Source organism: Sus scrofa, chromosome 1, assembly GCF_054392235.1.
Source record: "Sus scrofa isolate SSC_HxYL_T2T_F1_AM1 chromosome 1, Sscrofa_HxYL_maternal_Yorkshire_Landrace_v2.0, whole genome shotgun sequence".
NCBI classification, from domain to species: Eukaryota; Metazoa; Chordata; class Mammalia; order Artiodactyla; family Suidae; genus Sus; species Sus scrofa.
This window is the reverse complement of record NC_139383.1, coordinates 249,089,019-249,115,297: the sequence shown is the minus strand read 5'-3', so window position 1 is coordinate 249,115,297 and position 26,279 is coordinate 249,089,019. Positions and strand designations below refer to the sequence as shown.

The 26,279-nt window shown below is 48.6% G+C and overlaps 1 protein-coding gene across 11 annotated transcripts in view; it reads left to right on the top strand.

Moving 5' to 3' along the window:
* FBXO10 (F-box protein 10) overlaps window positions 1–26,279 on the top strand; it is a 96,507-nt gene that overhangs the window by 57,570 nt on the left and 12,658 nt on the right. For 8 of the 11 annotated variants that reach the window (XR_014824094.1, XR_002336813.2, XR_014824097.1 and 5 more), the window contains exons 2-5: window positions 8,689–9,279; window positions 13,326–14,147; window positions 20,691–20,840; window positions 23,921–24,057. Coding sequence is in view for 5 of the 11 variants with exons in the window: in XM_084989949.1 (XP_084846075.1) it covers window positions 8,695–9,279; window positions 13,326–14,147; window positions 20,691–20,840; window positions 23,921–24,057 (1,694 nt within the window). In the remaining 6 variants the exon portion in view is untranslated. Of the gene's footprint in view, window positions 1–8,688; window positions 9,280–13,325; window positions 14,349–16,633; window positions 19,769–20,268; window positions 20,841–23,920; window positions 24,058–26,279 lie in introns of those variants that run through there. The other 3 variants (XR_014824102.1, XM_084989962.1, XM_084989959.1) reach the window with 3 other exon arrangements.

Genomic DNA, 26,279 nt, shown 5'->3' with positions numbered 1-26,279 from the left:
GGTAGTATCTTTGTCTGGTTTAATCATTATGGTGATGGTGCCTCATAGAATGTCTTTGGGAGTGTTCCATCTTCTTCAGTCTTTTGGAAAAGTTTAAGAAGGATGGGTATAAGTTCTTGTTTGTATGTTTAGTAGAATTCACCTGTGAAGCCCTCTGGTCCTGGCCTTTTGTTTGTAGGGAGTGTTTTTATTACATATTCAATTTCATTTCTAGTGATCGGTCTGTTGATCTATTTCTTCTCGATTCAGTTTTGGCAGGCAGTAGGTCCTTAGAAAGTTGTCTTTCTTCTAGGTTGTCGAATTTGTTGGCATATAATTGTTTATAGTATTCTCTTATGTTTAGTTGTATTTCCACAGTATCTGTTGAGATTTCTCCTTTTTTAATTCTTTTTTTTTTTTTTTTTGCCTTTTTTTGCCATTTCTTGGGCCACTCCTGCGGCATATGGAGGGTCCCAGGCTAGGGGTCGAATCGGAGCTGCAGCCACTGCCTACGCCAGAGCCACAGCAACACGGGATCCGAGCCGAATCTGTGACCTACACCACAGCTCATGGCAATGCTGGATCATTAACCCACTGAGCAAGGCCAGGGATCAAACCCACTACCTCATGGTTCCTAGTCGGATTCGTTGACCACTGCGCCACAACGGGAACTCCAATTCTTCTATTTTTTTTAATTTGGGTTTTTTCTCTCCTTTTCTTGGTGAGTCTGGCCAGTGGTTTGTCAACTTTGTTTACAAAGGCAAAGTTGAAAGGCAAAGAACCAACTCTTGGTTTTATTGATTTTTTTTGCTCTTGTTTTTTGAGTCTCTATTTTATTGATTTCTTCTCTGATCTTTATGATTCCTTCCTTGTTGACTTTAGGTTTTGTTTGTTCTTTCTCTCATTCTTTTTTGCTTTTTAGGACCACACCTGGGGCACATGGAGGTTCCCAGGCTAGGGGTCAAATCAGAGCTACAGCTGCCAGCCTGTGCCACAGCCACATCAGATCTGAGCCATGTCTGTGACCTCCACCACAGCTCACAGCAACACTAGATCCTTAACCCCCTAACCAAGGCTGGCAATTGAACCTGCAACCTCATCGTTCCTAGTTGGATTCATTTCTGCTGCACCATGATGGGAACTCCTTCTTTTTCTAATTGTTTTAGGTGGTAGGTTAAGTTGTTGATTTGAGATTTTTCTTCTTTCTGAGGAAGACCTGTATCACTATGAACTTTCCTCTAAGAACTGCTTTTGTAGCATCCCATAGATTTTGAATGGTTGTGTTTAAAACCCACAAATTCTTAGAGAAATGTCTGATACCATGTCTGGTCAGGAAATGTAGAAAATGAGCCAAGAACATCTTGACAAACCACATAGCACATACACTATCCAGTATTATTGAGATTGTGCCATAAGGACTGAGGAACCAAAATGAGGCTACAGTTGGTTCAATCTGAGCTTCAGTAGGAAGAGCAAATTCAGAAACTTGAAACCCGTCAAATGTGCTTACGTCCATGTGTTTATAATAATAGTTTAAACATGCACACACACACCACATTGGTTACTTCAAAGAGTAATAGGGGAATGAGAAATGAGAGTCAAGCTGGCTTTTCCTCAGTGGACTATACCTCTGGCAACCACATGGTAGATGAGGAGGAGATTCTCGTATTTGCTGAAAGTTACATCAGCAAATAAATCAAAACCAGATGATCCAGTTGGAATGTTGCTGTTTTTACCTCCAGGGAACAAATGGGTCTAGGCATTGGGCATCAGTGGGCACAAATATCAAAAAAGGGACAGCCAGACCTGTAGCATCTCCTGGTAAGAAGATACACCACCCCTTGTAGCTCTGTTAAGGGAATGGAACTTGAGTCTGGTCAGGCCTCCAATCCAGCTGACAATATGCAGGAGATATAGCTGACAGGGCAACAGGTTGAACTCTCCCTTGAGTTGCCATCATCAAAGTCCAGACTGAGAAACTTTGGTCACATGGTTCAGGTGCATCCACAGGTACATTGTAAAGAAAAGAAGGGTATGGAAGGGGAACCTGTAGATGGAATGGGAACTCAAACACACAGCAAGCTAACAACCGAAGCACAAAACTTAAACTATACCACCTAAGGATGCGTGCTGATGTGATAAAACCACAAAGAAAGCTAAGGAAGGGCTTCCTACAGAGTCAGGAGGAATACATTGACCTTAAGGAGGGCTGGGGATTGGGATGGGGTACATAAAGAGGCTTCTGGAGTGGCTGGCAAAATTCCGGTTTTTGCTCTAGGAGGAAGTTAGCAGGATATTGCCTTATTCTTTCTTTTTTTTTTTGAGTGGGCGCGCACTTGAGGCACATGGAGGTTCCCAGGCTAGGGGTGGAATCAGAGCTACAGCTGCTGGCCTACACCACAGCCACAGCAACACCAGATCCAAGCCTTGTCTGTGACCTACACCACAGGTCAGGGCAACGCTAGATCCTTAACCCATAGAGCGAGGCCAGGGATCGAACCCACAACCTCATGGTTCCTAATCAAATTCGTTTCTGCTGCGCCGTGATGGGAACTCCAGGATGTCGCCTTATAAAACTATTTGCTACACTACACATTTGCTTTGTGTCCTCTCTTTTGTTTTCCATTTTGAAAAGTATGTGCTAGAACTGTTCTTAGGTTGCTGTCGGAAGCCCTCAGAGGCATATTTAGTACTTGAGAGAGGGTGAGAGAAGGCTCTGTAGAGATGATATTGGGAAAGTGAGGGTGGGGGGAAGGATGTCAGGGATGAAGCCAGAGAAACAAACAAGCTAATGACCTGTGTCCTAGATATAAACAAACTAAAGCCTTAGGCTTTATCGTAGAAGCTTTGGGGAGCCACTGAGGAATGTTACACTATGTGGCAGGACCAGTTTCGTGTTTGAGAAAAATCTCCTTGGCAGCTGAATGTCAGATGGATTAGTTGGAGACAGACCTGGTTTCAGGGAGACCTGTTAAGAATCTACTGAGTATCCAAACTAAAGGTGGTGAAGCCAGAACTAACACAGTGACTGAGAGGGTAGAGAGGAAAGACTAATTTGAGTCATAAATGCAGGGCTTGAGAGACTGTCTGGGAGAGAGAGGGAGGGAATAAGAGAGACCGAAATCAAGAAGGTTTCCCTAAATTTGAGGCAAAGTTTACATTCAATAAAATGCACAGGAGTTCCCGTCATGGCTCAGCAGAAATGAATCTGACTGGTATCCATGAGGATGCAGGTTTGATCCTTGGACCAGCTCAGTGGGCTAAGGATCCAGTGTTGCCATGACCTGTGGTGTAGGTTGCAGATGTGGCTTGGATTCAGCATTGCTGTGGCTGAGGTGTAGGCCGGCAGCTGTAGCTCCGATTGAACCCCTAGCCTGGGAATTTCCATATGCTGTGAGTGAGGCCCTAAAAAAGCAAAAAATGAATAAAAATAAAATGCACAGAATAGAGGTGTACAGTCCAGTGAGGTTTTTTAAGATGTATTCACCCCTGTAACTAACATACCAGTGAAAATATAAAATATTTCCTTCACCCTCAAGGTTTCTCCTTGATCCCTGCCAGTCAGTCCGTACCTCATTTGAAAGCATCGTTCTGACGTTTATCACCATAGATTTATTTCGTCCGTTTTTGAACTTCCCTGAAATGGAATCCTACAATCCATGGTCTTTTGTGACTGGTTTCTTTTGCGTTACATATTCTTTTTTTTCATTTGTTTTGTTTTAAGGGCTACACCTGTGGCATATGGACATTCCCAGGCTAGGGGTCAAATTAGAGCTGCAGTTGCTGGCCTGCACCACAGCCATAGCAACACCAGATCCAAACCGTGTCTGCGACCTACACCACAGCTCATGGCAATGCCAGATCCTTAACCCACTGAGCGAGACCAGCAATTAAACCCACATCCTCATGGATACCGGTCGGGTTTGTAACCTGCTGAGCCACAACGGGAACTCCTTTATGTATTCTTAATTCATCCATCTTATTGAGTGTATTAGCAGTTCATCTGTTTCTGTTGCTGACTAGTATTCCATTGTATGAGTTCTCCACTGTTTATCCATTTTTTTGCTGATGGACATTTGCTTGTGTCCAGTTTTCTGTCTGTTTTACTATTAATAATAAAGCTGCTGTAAACATTCTTACAGGAGTTCCCACTGTGGCTCAGTGGGTTAAGAACCTGATGTAGTGTCCGTGACAATGCAGGTTGATCTTGTCCTCGCTCAGTGGGTTAAGAATCCAGTGAGGCCATAAGCTGCAGTGTGGGTTGCAGATGCAGCCCGGATCAGTGTTGCCGTGGCTGTGGTGCAGGCCAGCAACTGCAGCTCTGGTTCGACCCCTGGCCTGGGAACTTCCATATGTCGCAGGTGCGGCTCTAAGAAGAAAAAAAAAACTTTTTAACATTTGTATATAAGTTGTTTGGCAAATGTACATTTTTGCTAACCTTGGGTTTATATCTAGCAGTGGAATTTGTGGGTCACAGGATAAGTATATAACTGCAGAAAAAACTGCATAACAGTTTCCTAAAGTGATTCTAGTATTTCATACTCCTGCCAGCAATGTTTGGGAGTTTTAGTTGCTTCACGTCTTTGCTGCTTTAATGCTTTCAGTGTTATCATTTATCTCATTATGGTTTTAATACAAATTGAGTAACAGTGACTACTAATGATGTTGAGCATCGCTGCAGGAATTTATTGGCCATTCATTTTTCTTTTATGAAGGTTCTACTCAAGTCTTTGCCTATTTCTTATTAGATTTTGTTATTATTGAGTTGTAGGATTTCTTAATGTATCCTGGATTCAAGCTCTTTGTCCTGTATATTCTGTATTGCAAATATTTTTCCCATTCCACCATTTGTCTTTTCCTTTTCCTAATGATGACTTTTGCTGAACAGAAAATTTTAATTTCGATAGGCCAATTTATTAGTTTTTTCTTTTATGATTGATGTCTTTGGTGTTCTTAGTAATATACCTAACCCAAAGTTGCAAACATTTTTTCCTAAATTTTGTTGTAGGGGTTTTCTAGATTGAGTTTTTATGTTTGGCCTGTAATCAAACTCTAGTTAATTTTTTGTGTGCAGTATGAGGTATGTGTCAAAAGTTCATTTTTTTCTCCATATGACTATCAAGTTTTTCCAGCACCGTTTGATGAAAAGGCTTTTCTTCGCCCATTGAATAGCATTACCATTTTGTCAAAAATCAACTGACCAATACATGTACAGATCCGTTTCTGGACTCTCCAGTTTTCTTACACTAACAGTACCCTGTGTGGTAGCTGACATGTTGCAGGAGCCTAGATTATGTTGTGCTTTTTGTTTTTTTTAACAGTGTTAAATTTTACTCTTTCTTTTGTGTGTGTGTGTATGTGTCTTTTCAGAACCATACTGGCAGCATATGGAGGTTCCCAGGCTAGGGGTCCAGTCAGAGCTGTAGCTGCCAGCCCACGCCAGAGCCGCAGCAGCAAAGGATCCCAGCTGAGTCTGCAACCTACACTACAGCTCATGGCAGCGCTGGATCCTGAACCCACTGAGCAAGGCCAGGGATCAAACCCGTATCCTCGTGGATGCTAGCCAGATTCTTTAACTGCTGAGCCACAACGTGAATTCCTAAATACTACTCTAGAAGGCAGTCAGTTTACTGGCAGAACCCTTTGATCCTGTCAGGCTTGCTTTTATTATTGTAATTTGAATTCGTTCCCATGGCACATCCTTTCTGAGTCTCAGTTCTCAGAAAGGATGTGAGACTCCATATGCTTGTTCAGTGAATGCTCCATATTCTGGGCTGGAGTTCTGTGGTCTCCCAGCTCCACGTGATCTCTGGTATCACCAGGTCTGATGAAGTCCTACCCTATGTGCATGGCCCGCCTGGCCCACCCCACCCACCGCTACTCTGTGCCACTCACTCCATCTGGGTACCCTGCTTCGCAGATTCCCGCCACCTCAGCAGCACAGAACTCAGACCCACGTGCTTGGCGGACTGCTTCTCTGCTTGGGCTCCGTCTCCCTACCGACGGTGAGAAGGTGCCAAGGATGACAGCTGGAGCAATCGTGCACCCCCCTCCTGTTTCCCTGCTCTCTGAGATCACAGGCCTGTGTGACTTGCAGTTCAGGGCCTGAAAACATCGATTCCGTCGCTTCATGTATTCTCTCCAGCTTTGTAGTTGCTTCTGGCAGGAGGGTGAATCCGATTCCAGGTATTCTGTCCTGGCCTGAAGTGGAAATTCAGGTTCCGTTTTGGATGCATTGCTGAGGTTTTAGCATCTGTGGAACATCTAGGTAGACGTGCCCGGCCAGCAATAGGGTGTTCAGGTGTGGAGCCTGAAGGAGCCGTGGCTGGAGATGGATTTTGTAGTCCTGAGTTCACACTGGTAGTTGAAGCTGAGGGAATGGATGTGATCCCTCCTCCAGAATGGTTAGAGAAGGAATAGAAGAACGTTCTACTCCCTAAAGGCCTGAGAAGGTAGTGTGACAGGAGTGGGTGAGGAACAGGGGACACAGGGTCGCAGGCCACCATGAGTAAAGTGGCTTTTATCTGGGGGCGTCTCAGCCTTTCCTCTGTACGGAACCCTTGCCAGTCTGGAGCCACCGTTTGTCAGTGCTGCCGAGGACGTCATGGAGTTTGACTGGGTGATCATGGTAGAAAAACCTATATACCTGGGCTCAGTACTCATCTGTACAGTCAAAACCACATCTGTCTTGAGGAGGCTAAGAATTTTTTCCAGACCTAACCTTCTAGCCTTCTTGAGGGAGCTGACAAGTATGGTCATTTTTTTTTTTTTTTTTTGTCTTTTTGCCATTTCTTGGGCCACTCCCATGGCATATGGAGGTTCCCAGGCTAGGGGTCCAATGGGAACTGTAGCTGCAGCCTACGCCAGAGCCACAGCAGCGCAGGATCCGAGCCGCGTCTGCAACCTATACCACAGCTCATGGCAATGCCGGATCCTTAACCCACTGAGCAAGGCCAGGGATCGAACCCACAACCTCATGGTTCCTAGTCGGATTCGTTAACCACTGCACCACCACGGGAACTCCGTGGTCATAATTTTTTATAAAATTAAAGGGAACACCTGGAGAGGTAGACAACTTGGTGATTAAAGTCAATGGTGAAATCTGCCCTGTTTCCAGCTTTTGTTTCTAGTTGTGTAGAGACTTTACAGGGTTCAGACTTGAAAGTTCCTCTGGGTCATCGAACTCAGCCTCCTTAGTTTTTAAGTGGGAAGACTGACACTAGTAAGTAGAGAGAGCTTAATCTAAGTGTAAGTAACATAAATGCAGTGAAGTCGGCTTCAGCAACAAAGGGAATTTGCTGGAAGAGAACACAGGTTGCGATGAGATTCCAAAAGTGAGGATGAAGTTGAGCTTTGCGAGTGGACTGGAGTCCTGACCTGGAGTGCTGTAGAGACCCTGGGATGCCCCTTGTTTCTGCCCGCTTCTCTGCTTTTTTCCCCTGATGCCTTCTTCTCTCAATGCAGACCAGCTTTTTGTGCCTCCACCCTCCCTCACCCCCCAGAGAAATACCAACAGCTATTCCTGAATTTATAGCTTAGCCATCCGTTCTCTTCCATTCAGAAAAGACATCAACCTGGTTCTAGAATCGCAACTCCAATTCCCCTAGTGGTCCTGGCAGCCAGTGGAGCCATCCCGAGTCCAGGCATCTGCAGCCAGGGAGCTGGGAAGGGTTGTTCTAGACACACGGCTGCGGGAAGCCCCTGCCTCTGTAACCAAGTGGTGTCAACTGTTGGTGGCGGGGGGGATATTTTCTAGAGAACAATAAGAGGGCAGGCGGCTGGGCAGCCAGCCCACTAGATGTTTGGGACACGAGGGTTGCATCAGTAGCAAGTGGCAGAGCCAGGACCAACCCCACAGCCTCTGATCCAGCAGCAGTCTCCCTGAGGTTGTCTCCCATGGGGATTTGGTCCATGATAAGGAGACATAGCTCTAGGACCGGAATAGCCAAAGGTGGGCTCCCTTCGTGCTAGTGCAAACCCTTTTAGTTGCAAGTCACAGAAACCCACATCAAACCAGCTTAAGCAGAAGGGGGATTTCTTAGTAGGCTGTTGAGGTATCTCTCAGATTTGCAGGCCATCTTGAATCTGGAGTCAGTTCTACCAGGACACATATACACATGTGCACTGTTTTTGTTTTGGGGGTGTTTTGTTTTGTTTGACTTTTTAGGGCCACACCCATAGCATGTGGACATTCCCAGGCTAGGGGTCAAATTGGAGCTGCAGCTGCCAGCCTTCACCACCGCCACAGCAATTGCAGGGTCTGAGCTGTGTCTGCAGCCTACACCACAGCTCACAGCAACACCAGATCCTTAACCCCCTGAGCAAGGCGAGGAATCGAACCCGCATCCTCATGGATGGTAGTTGGGTTCTTAACCCACTAAGCCACAACGGGAATTTCCTCTCTTTCAATTCTTATCTTTAGCGTCTCCTCATTTCTCCTGGGCTTCTCCACAAGGCAGGGAACGTGGCTGCCAGCAGTTCCAGGGTCATAGCCTTACAGTGTTTTTAAGAGAAAAGAGAGTCTTCCCTGCTGATTCCAGGTAGAAACATCCCAGGAAAGGATTCTGACTGAGTAGATGGGCTCCTGTGATTGGCTGGGCCTGGGTGCATGTTCACCCCTGGGTCAGAAGGCAGGTGATGTTTTAAGAAGAGGGACTGACCGTAAGCAGGGTAGACAAAAACCACTTCTCTTCTGTGTCTGTCTCCCAGGTGACCATGGAGGCTGGCGGCCTCCCCCTGGAGCTGTGGCGCATGATCTTGGCCTACCTGCCCCTTCCCGACCTGGGCCGCTGCAGCCTGGTGTGCAGGGCCTGGTATGAACTCATCCTCAGTCTCGATAGAACGCGCTGGCGGCAGCTGTATCTGGGCTGCATCGAGTGCCGCCACCCCAACTGGCCCAACCAGCCTGATGTGGAGCCTGCATCTTGGAGGGAGGCCTTCAAGCAGCACTACCTGGCCTCCAAGACGTGGACCAAGAACGCCCCCATCTTGGAGACTTCTGTCTGCTTTTCTCTGTTTCGCCGGAGAAGGACGCGCCGTACCCTGAGCGTCGGGCCAGGCCATGAGTTTCACAGCCTAGGCAGTGCCCTGGCCATGTCCAGCCTATTTGACCGCATCCTGCTGTTCCCAGGCCTGCACGAAGAGCAAGGGGAAATCATCCTGAAGGTGCCTGTGGAGATTGTAGGCCACGGGAAATTGGGCGAAGTGGCCCTGCTGGCCAGCATTGACCAGCAGTGCTCGACCACACGCCTGTGCAACCTCGTCTTCATGCCGGCCTGGTTCTCACCGTTCATGTTCAAGGTGGGTGTCCAGTTCCCAGGGATGGCCTCTCCCATCCTGACTCTAGGCTTTGGCCTCTTCTAAGTGGGTCCGTAACTCCTTTTTTGTTGGAGTTGAGGGTTCAGTCATTATTCTTCCGACAACCTTCTCTAAGTTCTGCACCAGCTGAGAAAGAGGCACATGAAGCAGTAGAGATCACACTTTTGCTTTATTCCTGGCAAAGCTGTATTTTTTTTTTCTTGTTTCTTTAGGGCAACACCCTCAGCATATGGGGGTTCCCAGGCTAGGAGTCTAATCAGAGCCACAGCTGCCGGCTTACACCATAGCCACAGCAACCCCGGATCTCTGACCCACTGAGGGAGGCCAGGGATCGAACCTGTGTCCTCACGGACACTAGTCATTTTCTTTTCCTCTGAGCCACGACTGGAACTTCAAAGCTGTATTTTAAAAAATGAGCCTTGAGGGAGTTTCCGTGGTGGCTCAGTGGTTAATGAATCTGACTCGGAACGATGAGGTTGTGGGTTCGATCCCTGGCCTTGCTCAGTGGGTTAAGGATCTGGCATTGCTGTGGCTCTGGTGTAGGCCGACAGCTACAGCTCCGATTCGACCCCTAGCCTGGGAACCTCCATATGCCATGGGAGCGGCCCAAGAAATGGCAAAAAGACAAAAAAAAAAGAGCCTTGGACTAGAGGCCGAAATTGCTTTGTACTTCTTCCCTTCCAAACTGGACCCGCTGAGGCCACAGGGAGAGCAGCCAGGGGAGAAAGCCAGGTTCCAGGAGCCTGCCACGTGGTGACAGGAAGCAGAGAACAGGTTGGCTCTTCAAGACAGCGTTCCCAGAGAGATGGCCAAAGAGGAGAGGCTCTGGCGGCCAGGGACCTTCAGCCCATTAGCGCACCCTGTGGAGGGTCAAAGAAGATCAAGCCTTTGCCAAGAGTGACTGGAGAGAGGACAACTGACTCTCAGGACCACATTCCTTCTAGGAATACAGAGCAGTTGTGGTCAAAGACAAGCGTGGGTCGAGGCGTTGGTAGCTCCTGGCAGAACAATCTACAGCTTTTATGTTGCCTAGAAACTGATGGCAATATATAGATTGGGTACCTAGTCAACAAAAAATTATATTGCCACTCTTGTGCCAATAACAACGAAATTGTCTCTCAGGTTCGTAATTATGCCACCAGTCATTTATGATGTACTTACTGTGTGCCAGGCATGTCTTTACAGCCGTGATTAGGATGGGTAGTGTTGCCAGGCTTTATAGATGAGCAAACTAAGCCTCTGTAAGGGACCAGGCTAGGATCCAAAGCCTATAATCATAATATAGGCGACTTTCTATCTGCGACCTCATTTGATCCCCACAGCAATCATTTGGGGTAGAGTAGGTATCTTGCTATTTTGTAGATGAGGGACACGGAAGCTTAGAGTTGCTGAGTAACTTTCTTAAGTAGAAATTACTCAAGTCCAGGCCTTTGTTTCTAAGCACTTTTTTTTTTTTTTAAATGGCCAAACCCTGGGCCAGGGATTGAATCTGAGCTGCTGCCATGACCATTGCCACAGCTGCAGCAACCCTGGATCCTTTAACCCACTGCACCAGGCTAGGGAACAAACATGAGCCTCCGCAGGACCCAAGCCACTGCAGTCAGGTTCTTAACCCACTGAGCCACAGCGGAAATTCCCTAAGCACTTTCGAAATTACATTGTGCTGGGTTCCCTGGAAACTTAAAAGTCTCCTTGCTTTTTAGGGCTAGAGCAGTTGAGAAGGACCTATGAGGTTCTCCTGCGCCAATTTATAGACCCAGAAGAAGAGTGCATTTCCAGAACCTTTGCATTTCATAGACTAGTATAGTCATTTCAGCCTCTACTTTCCACTCCCAAGTGCAGCAACAGATCCCCAAGGGATGAGTCCTGGCTGTAGACTTGGTAGCCCAGTGCACCATCCGGCTTCGTGCTTGGCGTATGCTGGTGCTCAATCCATGATTGTCTTGCATCTGAAAGAAGCAAAGGCCCAGATGATTTCCCAAACATTTCCTACAACTTCTGAGGAGGAGCCAATCAATGGCTCTGTGTCTCTCAAGAGCCAGTCTTTACCTACAAAGAGGATCGAGGAGTTCCCATCATGGCTCAGTGGTTAATGAATCCGACTAGGAACCATGAGGTTTCGGGTTCAATCCCTGACCTTGCTCAGTGGGTTAAGGATCTGGCGTTGCCGTGAGCTGTGGTGTAGGTTGCGGATGCAGCTCAGATCCTGTGTTGCTGTGGCTCTGGCGTAGGCCAGTGGCTAAAGCTCCGATTCGACCCCTAGCCTGGGAACCTCCATATGCTGTGGGAGCGGCCCTAGAAAAGACAGAAAGACAAAAACAAACAAAAACAAAACAAAACAAAAAAAGAGGATTGGATAAGAGAGAATGGATTTAAATTGCAACAAGACAAAATTAGGTTAGCCATAGTGAAGGGCTGGAGAAGTGAAGGGGACTTAAGTTCTGGAACAAGCTCTCAAGAGAGGTCCCTGCTAGGAAATATAAAAGTCATGCAAGGATTACTAAGTGGGATCAAGAGGCACTCCCTCATTTTATGGTTCAAATACATCACATGGAACTTGGCGTGAAGTTCAGAAACAGTTCTTCCTCAGGATACAGAGTGGCAGGGCTTCTCCATCAGGCCCAAAGGGAGCTGAGTGGCTCAGGCGAGTTGTGCTGAGGGCTGAGGATCCCCCACCCCAGGTGATAATAGCTAACTTTTATTGGGTGCCAGCTTTGTGCCCGGTGCTTGGTTAGCTAGTGAGCCCTATGCTGCAGACAGAGACGCTGAGGCTGAGAAGTGACATATGTGTCCAAGGGAAGACGTGGAAGGGGCAGAGCTGGGCACTGTGCCCTGCAGCCAGACCCCAGAGCCTTGCGCTTAGCCACTGCTCAGTACTGCTCGCCCGACCATGGCAGAGCTCCTTGTCCCCTCTCTAGGGACGGGGCCTACCATCTCTTGCTGCATTTCTGCACACTGGCATCAGTTCCCATGCAGACTTTCTCAGCATCTGTGGCCGGGCCTCCCACTGCCTGCTCAGCCCCTCCAGCTTCACGTGGCTCTGCTCTGAGTCCAGACACCAGGCTGGCCTCTGGGGTGAGGTGCAGGGCAGCAGGCTTAGGTGGAGGCAGGCTTGCAGGGCCAAGAGAGGATGCAAATGAAGGGACAGCTCTGGAGGGTGAGACCCAGAGGAGCACCCTGTAATGGGACACAGTCTTCGCGTAACTGAGACACCACACTGGGACCCCTCACCCGTCAGACAGCTTGGTGAAGCTGGGCTTGCATCCCAGCCAGTTCCAGTGTCTGTGCAAATCTGAAGCTTTCCCCATCATTTCTGATCATCCCCAAAGCACCAGTCTCCTGGTCACCTCTGGTATTAACACATGTCCATCCTGTTTCACTCAGCATCCTGTGAGCTTTCAGCATCTTCCCTCTTCTCCATGGCACCCCTCAAACTCTTTTTTTTTTTTTTTTTTGAGGTCTTTTTAGGGCCGCATCTATGACTTATGGAAGTTCCCAGGCTAGGGGTCAAATCAGACTACAGCTGCTGGTCTACACCACATCCACAGCAATGCCAGATCCGAACCATGTCTGCAACCTACACCACAACTCACGGCAACACCATATCCTTAACCCACTGAGCAGGGCCAGGGATCGAACCCTCAACCTCATGGTTCCTCTTCGGATTTGTTTCCACTGCCTCACCATGGGAACTCCCCCTCACACTCTTTATTCTCACTAAGTGCTCCATGAGAATTAGGGGAATTTCCTTGAGATTTGAGGGTGTCAGGGAGGGTCTTGCTACAGAGTATGACTTTTTCTACCATTATCCATTTCACTCTGGTCCCTGCCCTTTGGGATTGGAAGGGGGGGAAGGACAGGCACCTCCAAATGATCTGCCTTATGATACAAAGCGGCTCGGGAAAGGAACCAGCAGGATGGATGGCCCCTCCAGGCTCCACCCCGCCCCCCCATGGAGCAGTTAGAGCTGTGCCCAGCAAAACAGATCTTATCCCTGTGACAACCTCTTTCTCTCTTTCATTCCTCAGACAACTTCGGGTCATGTCCAGTTTGACAACTGCAACTTTGAGAATGGCCACATCCAGGTCCATGGCCCGGGCACCTGCCAAGTGAAGTTTTGCACCTTCAAAAACACCCATGTCTTTCTGCACAACGTGCCCCTGTGTGTCCTGGAAAACTGTGAATTTGTGGGCAGCGAAAACAACTCTGTGACTGTTGAGGGCCACCCGTCCTCAGAAAAAAACTGGGCCTACACGTATCTCTTAGGGCTTATCAAGTCCTCTCCCAGCGTGCTCCCAGCAGAGGACTCTGATTCAGTCATGGCCCTGGACCTGGAGAGCAGAGACCAGGCCTGGAGCCCGAGGACCTGTGGCATGGTCATTGAGGGCAGCCAGAGCCCTACCAGTCCAGCCTCCAGCCCCCCCAAAGCCGGCGCTCGGGAGGCAGAGGTGGGCAGCGATGGGGAACGGGTGGCCCGGACCCCCGACAGCAGCGACGGAGGCCTGAGTCCCAGCAGTGAGGATGAGGACGAGGACCAGCTCACGTACAGACTGTCCTACCAAGTGCAGGGCCCGCGGCCCGTCCTGGGGGGCTCCTTTTTGGGTCCCCCACTGCCAGGAGCATCCATCCAGCTGCCCAGCTGCCTGGTGCTGAATTCGCTGCAGCAGGAGCTGCAGAGGGACAGGGAGGCCATGGCACTGGCCAGCTCCGTGCAGGGCTGCCTCATCCGCAAGTGCCTCTTCCAGGATGGGAAGGGAGGCGTCTTCGTTTGCTCCTATGGCCGAGCCAAGATGGAAGGGAACATCTTCCGGAACCTGACTTACGCGGTGCGGTGCATTCACAATAGCAAGGTGCTGTCACGGGGCTTCCTGTACAGACCCGGGAGGCCTCACTGGGTCACCAGGAACCTGATTTCTGAGTGGGGAGGAGCGTCCGTGGCCATATGCAGGAGAGCTGGGGTGGAGCTAGTCTGCATTTTTTTCTTTCTTTCTTTTTTTTTTTGTCTTTTTGCTTTTTCTAGGGCCACTCCCGCAGCGTATGGAGGCTCCCAGGCTAGGGGTCAAATCAGAGCTGTAGCCGCCGGCCTACACCAGAGCCACAGCAACATGGGATCCGAGCCACATCTGCGACCTACATCACAGCTCACAGAAACGCCGGATCCTGAACCCACTGAGCGAGGCCAGGGATTGAACCCGTCACCTCATGGTTCCTAGTCGGATTCGTTAACCACTGAGCCACGACGGGAACTCCAATTCTGCATTTTTAAAAAAAATCATTGTCTTATAAGCTTATAACCCTCACTTGCGTCATGTCTGCCATCTGATTAGACAGGGCAGAAAACTATTCTTCCCTCTTTACAGAGGGGAAGCCGGCCGAGAGAGGAAGGTGACTTAACTCAGGATCACACAGCCATTTAGAGGAATGGGGGCTGGGACCTGTGTCTTCCACCTCCTTTTGCTACGTTATGCTGCTTCTTGAACATGTCACCCAACTTCTAGTAAGAGGAACAAGGGCTCTTGAGCCTGGATTTGAGAAACTTCAGAGAGATAAGATCACTGCCTTTGATCCAAACTGTAGGGGGTGGTTCGAGAAGGCTTCTTAGGTGAGGAGATGGCTAAGCTGAGTAGAACGAGGAGAGGAGAGGCAAGTTGGGGATGCATGTGGTGAAAAAGAGGTGCAACGTGAGGATGCAGGCAGCAGACATCTTGCACCGGGGGCCTGGGTGTGAGGCTGAATTCAGCCACATGGTGGAGACAGACAAGGTGTGGAAAAGTGTGCAGGGGAGGTGAGCAGAAGCCACCTTGCCCAAGACCTGGAAAGCCCCATTGAGACGTGAGGACATCATGCTAAGTATGGCTCATCCCGCCCTGGACGCTGTCAGCACCTGGTTCCTGCAGCCCTTTCGGGCACCGCAGGACAGTCTGCAGATCCTGTAAAAGGCTGGGGACAGGAAAGGCTTCTTTTTTTTTTTTTTTTTTTTTTTGCCATTTCTTGGGCTGCTCCCGTGGCATATGGAGGTTCCCAGGCTAGGGGTCTAATCGGAGCTGTAGCCACCGCCCTACACCAGAGCCACAGCAACGTGGGATCTGAGCCTCGTCTGCAACCTACCCCACAGCTCACAGCAACGCTGGATCCTTAACCCACTGAGCAAGGCCAGGGATCGAACCCTCAACCTCATGGTTCCTAGTCGGATTTGTTAACCACTGAGCCATGAAGGGAACTCCAGGAAGGGCTTCTAAAAGGAAAGACATGGTGTAGGTTGCAGATGTGGCTTGGATCCCGTGTTGCTATGGCTGTGACACAGACCGGCAGCTGCAGCTCCCATTCGACCCCTAGCCCGGGAACCTCCATATGCCTTGGGTGCAGCCCTAAAAAGAATGAGAAGAAAAAGGAAAGACATGGCCTTTTAGAAGGAAGCCAAGATAGCTTCTAGGTTTGGGTCTCACCTCTCCACTAATTCACTGTGAACATTACCTTCCTCTTCTCTGAAGTGGAAATAAGCATTCCTGCCCCGCCTGTTTCACGGGGGGGGGGGGGGGGTGAGGGTTGTGAAGATTCAATTCTGTGATGTTGGCAAAAGCACTTAGGAAACTGTAGGGCATCGTACAGATGTCACATGTGGGTCTTGCAAGTCTCTGAAGGCTTCTAGAATGGTTAATAGCAATTGCATCTTAATTGTATTTTCCCCCCTTCCAAAAAGGATTTCACATGGTGTTATGCTGAAGGCATCATATAAGACTGTGCTTTAGGAAGTTCCCATTGTGGCGCAGTGGTTAACAAATCCAACTAGGAACCATGAGGTTGTGGGTTTGATCCTTGGCCTTGCTCAGTGGGTTAAGGATCCGGTGTTGCCAGTGAGCTGTGGTGTAGGTCGCAGACGTGGCTCGGATCGCATGTTGCTGTGGCTGTGGTGTAAGCTGGTGGCTGCAGCTCCGGTTAGACCCCTAACCTGGGAACCTCCATATGCCTTGGGAGCGGCCCTAGGAAAGGCAAAAAAAAAAAAAAAAAAAAAAAGACTGTGCTTTAAACAGAGCATAAAAAATAATGATCAAATAAAAGGAGTGGGTGGTAGCTTTGGCTCTCAGGGTTACTGCAGTGAAAGGACCTGGGGTGAGCCCTTAAGGGAGGCTTTCCTCCCTGCATAGTTATTAAGAATATGGTTCCAGGGAGTTCCTGTCATGGCTCAGTGGAAACTAATCCGTCTAGGATCCATGAGGATGCAGGTTCCATCCCTGGCCTTGCCCAGTGGGTTAAGGATCCAGCGTTTCCGTGAGCTGTGGTGTAGATCACAGACACAGCTCAGATCCAGTGTTGCTGTGGCTGTGGTGTAGGCCAGCGGCTACAGCTCTAATTCGACCCCTAGCCTGGGAACGTCCATATACCATGGGTGCAGCCCTAAAAAGCAAAGAAACCCAGAAGAAGAAAAAAACAAACAAAAAAACAAAGACTCTGGTTCTACCCCTTAATAGCTGTGTATATTCCTTTGGACTGATGATGATACAACCTACTCCAAGGTGTGGTAAGGATTAATTAGGGTTGTGTGTGGTGTGGTGTGTGTGTGTGTGTGTGTGTGTGTGTGTGTGTTTGTGTGAGTGTGTGTGTATGCTTAGCAGTGTGTCTGGTGCATAGCAGGTACTCCATACATTTTTTTTTTTTAACTGTTTTAAAAAAGCTTTCATGAAGGGTAGTGCCTGGGCCAAGCTGTCCAGGAAGACCAGGAGTTGGCAGGTGAAGTTGTGAGGCAGCAGAGGCTGCAGGAAGGCCCAGACGTAGAGAGGACACAGGACATTCAGGGATTTACAAGTAACCTCAGCATCCAGAGACGAGGGCTGCAAGAGGAGACGAGGGCGGGGTCAGCAGGAGCCAGTGAGCGAGGCACAGGTGTCTTGCCAGAGAGATTGGAGTTGTCCTGAAGGCAGTGGGACCTCACTGTGAGATTTTAAGCAGAGAATTGTAACCAGCTCTGCATCTGGAAAGCTCCTCCTGTCAGCTTGGTGTAGGATGGAGGAGATCAAGATTGGAGACAAAATCAGTGAGAGGCAATGAAATAGTTACGGTCCAAAGCTGGAGAGGAGGGGACAGGGCAGCCTGGGGAGGGAGCAGTCAAGGCTATAGAGCTTAGATTTCTGGCCGGAGTGACTGAGGCAGAGGCAGGAACATGGGAGAAGATTAGGGTGTGGAAAGAAGTCATGTCGAGTTGGGAGCACCAGTGATCTCTGCACAGGTGCCCTCTGTCACTTGGGTCTAGAGCTCTGCAGAGAGATGTGCCCTGACGTGCAGACTTGAAAGCCAGTGGTAGCTGGAGTCATCACGGCTTTGGTTGTACCCTCTTGAATCGTGCAGCCAGCTATTCCCAGTGAGTCTCCAGAAGGGCACCTGAAAACAACTGATTGTGACTGGTTTTTGATTAAACCCACCCCCAGCCTCAGGAACACGTATATGCCAAGTGACATAAATACAATCAGGGAGCTGAGGCCCAGAGTGCAGGGCCTGGTGAGCTGGTCCCAGGACCAAGTCCTTGAATGAGTGGCCAGAGGGCAACTGCCCAGCCTTGCCCTCTATCCCCGGGAAGGTGGAAGCTGGCCGAAGGAACAAAGAAATTAGTTCTTGCTTCTTTGGTTATCTGGTGGTAATTTTTAGTTTAGAGTCAGGTGTCTTGTGTAGGACGGTTGAGACGGAAATAAATTGTGTATACACATGGGTAGGGGCATACTTCTTTTGCAAGGCTCAGATTTTCTTGCTGTTGTGAGGACTTCGGCGGTGAACCGCAGGCTCCTGATTCCTCTGGCATTACCTGGGCTGCTTGCCAATGGGCTTTTGTCTGCTTTAGGTCCTTGCACCTGCTCCTCCATGTTCCCGCCCATCCCAGCAATAGGCCGCTGCCGTTGGTGGCTCTGGCTAGCCAGCCTGGTGGCGTGGTGGGTGGTAAGGGGTCTCTCGTGTCCCAGTTTATCCTTAGTCTTAGGTAGGTGCTGTGTCCATGGGTTTAGCACCTTGGCAGTAGGCCCTTGGCAGTGGTCCTGCCTCTCCCCCAGCACTCAGGGGCTCTCCTGATCGAGGCCCAAGGTTGTTTTTTCTTTTTTTTTTAATTTATTTTTTATTACTCAATGAATTTATCACATTTGTAGTTGTATAATGATCATCACAATCCAGTTTTATAGGATTTCCATCCCACAACCCCAGCGCATCCTCCCACCCCCCAACCTGTCTCCTTTGGAAACCGTAAGTTTTTCAAAGTCTGTGAGTCAGTATCTATTCTGCAAAGAAGTTCATTCTGTCCTTTTTTCAGATTCCACATGTCAGTGAAAGCATTTGATGTTGGTGTCTCACTGTATGGCCAAACTTCACCTAGCCTGATAATATCTAGGTCCATCCATGTTGCTAAAAATGCCGGTATTTCGTTCCTTTTAATGGCTGAGTAATATTCCATTGTGTATATATGTACCACATCTTCTTCCAGGGTTATTTTCCTCCCACCTCCCTCAGGGTTAAAGGGTTTGTTGTTCTCTTCCTTAACAGCCACAAGGTTTTGCTGACCTCCCCACAGTTGCGAAAGGCTTGTTCTCTGGGAAAGTTAGGGATGAGAAAGCCAGGAGGGGCCCAGAGCTTCTCCGTGGTGGCTGATGTGCTCTCCCCCCTGCACCCACCAGGAGGGAGGCCGTCTCCTGTCTCTGGTCCTGCCCTCAGTCTTTGTCCACGAGCATGTGGTCAGGTCCACGGGGACGTGAATAGATGCCGCTGCTCCCAGAGTTTCTCTGTTCTCACACTAGTTCACATTCAGCCTTTAACAACTCACAAATGTGTTTAGCTGAGCTCTTCTTACCAGTTTGGTTGGCACTGGCATCAGTTGAGGCAACCAAGTGTTCATGCCTCGTGTCCTTAGAGGCACCTGTTTCTCTTAGATTCTAGGCTACTTGGGTGTCCCTGCAGCCGAGGCTCTCAGATGGCTTCAAGAAAGTTATGGTTTGGTGTCTTGTTCTAAGTGTAGGAGCAATGCTTTTCCCAGCTTTCTCCATCCTAAGCAGAAAGCTTCTCCTTGAAATTTTACTGCCATTATTCTTTACCCAGCCCAGAGTTTTATCCTAATGTAATATATTGTTAGTACACAGTTTACCTTAACATAAAATTTTATTGTTTATGTACAGTTGTTTAAAACAATATATGTTCTTGGAGTTCCCATCGTGGCTCAGCAGAAATGAATCTGACTAGTATCCATGAGGACGCAGGTTCGATCCCTGGCCTCTCTCAGTGGGTTAAGGATCCTGCGTTTGCAGTGAGCAGTGGTGTAGGTCACAGATGTGGCTCAGATCCCGAATTGCTATGGCTGTGGCGTAGGCCAGCAGCTACAGTTCCAATTCGACCCCTAGCCTGGGAACCTCCATATGCCGTGGGAGCGGCCCTAAAAAGAAAAAGAAAAAATATATATGTATATTCTAAATTTTGTATGTAATTAGTAAATGTAAAAAGAAAATGTAAGTGGCTTTACTGCATGCCCTTAATAAGCTGTGCACTGGGTTATGGTACCTTGTTTTAAAGAGACCTCATTATCCTTATACCGGCACTTCTAGTTGTGGGTTTTCCACCCTAGGATGATGCCTCAGGAAAGATGCAGAATAGGCAGGAATGGGCATTTGTCTTCAGAGTGAAGAGTGAAAAGGCAGGTGGGAGAGGTGGGGTCCTTACCCTCAGGCGCTCCCTCGGGCAGGTGAACTGCAGCAACGGGGCATGTAGAAGTGGCGGATCTGCACTTGATTCCATTCAAAGAAGCTGTGCCCCTGGCCCCCTGGGGAAATCTTCATGTAACCACAGTGCATGTAGAGTTTGCAGACGACTAAATCCCATCTCCTCCAAGCATCCCCCCCCCTTTTTTTTTTTTTGTCTTTCTGTCTTTTTTAGGGCTGTACCCGTGGCATATGGAGGTTCCCAGGCTAGGGGTCTAATCGGAGCTGTAGCCGCCGGCCTATGCCACAGCCACAGCAATGCCAGATTCGAGCCATATCTGTGACCTACATCAAAGCTCATAGCAACACCAGATCCTTAACCCACCAAGCGAGGCCAGGGATTGAACCTGCCGCAACCTCATGGTTCCTAGTCGGATTCGTTAACCACTGCACCAGGAAGGGAACTCCAAGCCTCCTTTTTCATTCTGCTCAGAAGGTGTGACTGGAAGTGCAGGGCCCAGCTTAGATCCAGGCTTTAGTGAAGAACCGGTGGGAGGGTGGCAGAGAGCCTGCAGGGCAAGTGGGGAAGGGCACAAAGGTGGCTCAGTAGAGAGTGGCGGGGCCGGCCGCAGGTAGACCGCACTCAGCAGATGAGAAGGAAGAAGGGTTCCCTGAGCCCTCTTACACATACCCTGTGACAGGAGAGTGAATGGCTCTCTCTTCTCTGCCCAGGTCGTCGTGCTCAGGAACCACATCCACCACTGCAGAGCGTCAGGCATCTTCCTTCGCTTGGAGGGCGGAGGCCTGATCGCTGGCAACAACATTGACCACAACTCGGAGGCCGGCATCGACATCCGGAAAAAGTCCAACCCTCTCATTCTGGTACTTCCTTCCACCTTCGTGCCCTTTTGCAGTGTGGCTCTTGGTTCTCACAGACCTTGTTTTTCTAAGGATGTTTAAGCATATGTTGCCATCTTGAATTTCCACTGCTTTCTCTTTGCAAGTGGTTCCTGCCCTTTTCTCTGTGTGTCCTTGTGACTCAGCATCTCTTTTTCTGTGTATTGAGAGTCACATCCCTGTAGTCTCCCCCATAAAGAAGAGGACTGGATAGACAGGGGCATTCATGGGCTATTCCCTCCCTCAGCCCTGAAATGCTCTCTTGGGCTCTGAGTTTGGTAAGAATAAAGATATCATATCTGCCGTGAAAAATAACTTGGGTCAAAAATAAAGCACACATGGATTAAAAATAAAGTTACGGGAGTTCCTGTTGTGTTGCAGCAGAAACGAATCCAACTAGTATCCATGAGGATGCAGGTTCAATCCCTGGCCTCAGTCAGTGGGTCAGGGATCCGGCATGGCCATGAGCTGAGATATAGTTCGTAGACGTGGCTCGGATCCCACGTTGCCTTGGCTGTGGTGTAGGCTGAATGCTATAGCTCTGACTTGACCCCTACACTGGGAACTTCCATGTGCCACCTGTGTGGCCCTAAACAGCAAAAAAAAAAAAAAAAAAAAATGTAGTTCATTCGTTACTATAGCAAAAACATTTAGGATACTTAGTTCTGAAGATTACTTGTCTCCCTGATAGCGTGAGGCCATAGTGAGTTTGATCTTATGCCAGTGTGAAAGCCACTTAAAATCCTAGAGTGTGAGGCCAGTGACATGAGAAGCTTGCCCCATTTTTTTTTTTTTTTCTCCAGCCTTCTCTGAGAGACAAGATTTCACAGAAACTGGGAAACATGATAGAGTTTTTATGGGCTTGGAAAAATAATATTCACCCTTATGTCTAGTGCTTATATGCCAGATACTGTTGTAAAGCACTTGGTATCTATGTATTTAATTATGGTTTAATCTTTACACAACCCTGTTAGATAGAATTACTATTATCCTCATTTTTTAGGTGAAGATGCTAAGGCACAAAGAGGCTAAGGATCTTGGAGTTCCCGTCGTGGCTCAGTGGTTAACGAATTCAACTAGGAACCACGAGGTTTCTGTTTGATCTCTGGCCTTGCTCTGCGGGTTAAGGATCCAGCGTTGCCGTGAGCTGTGGTGTAGGTCACAGATGCGGCTCGGATCCCGCGTTGCTGTGGCTCTGGTGTAGGCTGGTGGCTACAGCTCCGGTTAGACCCCTAGCCTGGGAACCTCCATATGCCGCAGGAGCGGCCCTAGGAAAGGCAAAAAGACCAAAAAAAAAAAAAAAAAAAGACGCTAAGGATCTCGCCCACAGATCACATGTCTAGTGACAGAGCTGGGATTGGAATCTACGACTCACAGATCCTTACCCCACTGAGCAGGGCCAGGGAGCAGACCCACGTCCTCATCAATACTAGTCGGGTTCATTACTCTGGAGCCATGATGGAAACTCCTAAAACTGATTTTATTTCTTTTTTCTTTTTTTTCTTTTTTTTTTTTTTTTAAGGCTGCACTTGTAAGTTCCCAGGCCAGGTATCAAACTGGAGTTGCAGGTGCCAGCCTACGCCACTGCCACAGCAATACCACATCTGGGCCAGTTTTGACCTACGCCACAGCCTGCAGCAACTTCAGGCCCATAACCCACTGAGCATCCCGTGCATCCTCATGAATACCAGTTGGGATCTTAATCCACTGAGCCCCAGTAGGAACTCCTCAGCATTGATATTCTTTTTTTTTTTTCCTTTTCTTTTTTTTATTATTCAAATGAATTTATTGGGATATTCTTAACCTAGAATTTCTAAACTGCCCTTGCAAATGCAGAGAAAGGCAAGTTTCTAGCTATATTTCAAAAGGCACACCTAGCCAGTGTCCTCTCCTCATCCGATCCTCTCATTCTTTCTGCCTTGCTGCTGGTATGTGATGTGTGGCCTTGGCTTAGATTATCACCACTGTTGTCACAGAGGTGAGAGGAGTTTGCCTTCTCAGGCGCAGAAGGACCGGCCTGTTTAGCAGGTGGAGGGGCAAGGGAGTAGTGCCCGGCTTTGTGAAAGGGTGTGGGGTGGACACTGCTTACACCTCTCTCCCCCTGCTTTTCAACCCTGTGAGAAACTTCTCTAGGCAGTGGTTAGTCACCCTGGGGAGTCAGCCAGATCCTTCAGGGGAAAATCTGGAAAGTGAGTTAGAATAGGAGAGCTTGCAACATGATACCCTTTCAAGCAAACTGGAACTTGGTTTCCGCACAGTGATTTTGGAAGAGAAACAGTTAGCTTCCTAGTTTAAGCGTAGGGTTATATTTCGGCTGTAAATTAACAATTAGAGTGCAGTTATTTTATTATAATTTATTAAAATTTATTATAATTCTATTAAAATTTTTATCACTGTGCCAAAGCAGCTGACTAGAAAATTGAAAAACAAGGTTTCAGGTGCGGCTCTGCCACAACCATTACGTCTGACTCTGGGCCCATTTCCCTGTAAGGCACAGAGAGGTATAGTATGAATTTCTCCAAGGGTAGGTCATACACTATCTGTGACATCATGCCTCATGGGACACTTAAGCTCCCTGGGGCCGCACCCTCCACAGGCCCCCTGAGTGAGAAGGGAGGCCCAGTTGCCAGTGGCTGCCCCCTTCCCTGGGTGGCCCCTCCGGATTGCACTTTGCCAATGCTCCTGAGTACTAAGGTGCTGTCCCATTCCTGAGAGGTGGGCACCCTGGGTGACGGGGCCTAGCCAGATGATGGTGGGCTTGGGGGCCTCTTGGAGGCTCTGAAATTTTCAGCTGCATTGCAGGCGAAGGGCGAGAGCCCACAGCAGTAACTACATCCTGAGAGGCAGGGTGGGAAGGACTCCTCTCTCGGGAGCCTCCCTCACAGGTGTCCACGTCTGCCCGTGCAGAAGGCACGACAGCAACCTGGTCCATCCTCTCTTTGGTGCCAGGGATCCTGCACCCACCTGGTTTTCTCCGCTAGTTCGGGTGCTGTGGGGTGGTGTTGACTTTGCTGCTCACTGGCGTGTCTGATCTGCCCTCTCTGGTGTCTGATGTTCCCTTGCAGTGTAACCAGATCCACCATGGCCTTCGCTCTGGCATTGTTGTTCTCGGCAATGGGAAAGGCATCATCCGGAATAACCAGATCTTTTCAAATAAGGAGGCTGGCATTTATATCCTGTACCACGGAAATCCAATCGTGAGGTAGGTACCGCTGTCCCCAGACCATCCTGCTCACCATTCCCTCCTCCCTCACCATTCCCTCCTCCCAGTCTTTGCTTCATTCGAAACCATTTTTGTTTACTGAAACAGCCATGCAGATGCAAGCACAGATTTCACCCATAATCCCACCTCGGTAACACAACTTTTTGTTGCCAATCTGTGTTCTGTGCGTTCCTTCGAATTAACTGTGTGGCCATTCTATTTAGCAAACACCACTGAGCACTTGTAATAATTTTAACAAGGAACACAAGGGGCAGAACCTATTCCCTAGCAGCTTACTCTGGTCTGGAGGACACATGGGCCCAGAATAATGCTAGGGTAGGAGTGGCATAGAGATTTCAGCTCACCTGAGCACTCAGGTCAGTTGAGAGTGACTACCTGGGGTGCTGTATTAAGATCCAAAGGTGGGAGTTCCCGTCGTGGCTCAGTGGTTAACCATGAGGGAACTAGGAACCATGAGGTTGTGGGTTCGATCCCTGGCCTTGTTCAGTGGGTTAAGGATCCGGCATTGCCGTGAGCTGTGGTGTAGGTCGTAGATGCAGCTTGGCTCTGGCGTTGCTGTGGCTCTTGTGTAGGCCGGCAGCTACAGCTCCGATTAGACCCTTAGCCTGGGAACCTCCACATGCTGCAGGAGCGGCCCTAGAAAAGGAAAAAAAAAAAATCCAAAGGTGGAGTTCTCCTATGGCGCAACAGGTTAAGGATTTGGTGGTGTCCCTGCTGTTAGATCCCTGGCCCAGGAACTTCTGCATTCCATGGGCACAGCTGGCAAGGAAAAAAAAAAAGATTCAGAGGCTACATCTGACCTCAGCCTGAAGTGTGCCCTGGTTCATCCGTGGTGTAAGCTGTAGGTGGGAGGGGCTGTGGATGTGCCCTCCAACTCTCATACAGTGGACTGTGATGAATGCTATGCAAGTAGTGCCAGGAGAGGGAGAGAATCATTCTGACTAGGGGGCTGTGGGAAGGCCTCATTTCGGAGGTGGCATTGGAGTTTGACTTTGAAATGTGGGTAGAGCTTGGACGCTCATGGAAATGGAGAGTGGACGTCAGTGGAGGGAGCAGCACGAGCAAAGGCAGCAGAGCACAGCAGATTTGGGGGTTAACACACAGGTTGCTGGGGTTTGAGGAAGCCTGACACGTGGGTGTAAAACATCTTAAATCAGGACTGGCCCAGACAGTGTTGGATCCTGTGGTCACTGCAGCCTGACTTTTTTATATCCTTGTGGCAGTCCATCTTTGCTATGCAGTGTTGTGGAGAGCTTTGTGCTGGGTGAAGAAGGCCTTATGTAGTCCATTGAGGAATGTGGAGTTTATTCTGTCTAGATAATGGGGAATCATAATTTGAGCAGAAAACTCACACAGTGATATCTGAGCTTTACAAAAATAACTGGCATTAATGTGCAGCAATTGTATTCAGAGAACTTTTCCCTGCATCATTCCATGTTTTTTTCCCTTTTTTCCATTTTTTTTAATTTAGTAAGATAAAAGTTTTATTTGTATATGTTTTTATTAAAGTATAGTTGATTAAAAAAAAAAAAAAAAAAACAAGGAGTTCCCGTCGTGGCTCAGCAGAAATGAATCTGACTAGTATCCATGAGGACGCAGGTTTGATCTCTGGCCTCAGTCAGTGGGTTAAGGATCCAGAGTTCCCGCGAGCTGCATTGTAGGTTGCAAACGTGGCTTGGATCTGGAGTTGCTCTGGCTGTGACACAGGCCAGTGGCTATAGCTCCGATTGGACCCCTAGCCTGGGAGCCTCCATGAGCTGTGGTTGCAGCCCTAAAAAGACAAAAAAAAAAAAAAAAAGAAAGTATAGTTGATTTACAGTGTTGTGCCAGTTTCTGTTGTACAGCTAAGTGACCCCGTCATATATATAGATAACATTCTTTTTCTTATGTTCTTATGCATTTTGAGATTCCTGGAGTGGCCTAGATAAGGCAAACCACAGCATATTTGTTTGCCAGTGAGAGTCATATGTATAGCCTATTGGGTCTCTCTTTTTTGCCTTTGGCTGCAGGACTCAGACTGGCTCATCTGTATTTACCGTCCTACCCTTGGTTCTTGGAGCAATGATCTGTCCCCCTTTGCTGAAGTTTTCTGATACCTCCTTTCTCTTTATTCTGCCCACCCTGAATATACACACACATACGTGTTTCTCCAAGTGGCCACAGGTCCTTCCCGAAGGTGAGATTTGCATTAAAAGTATACC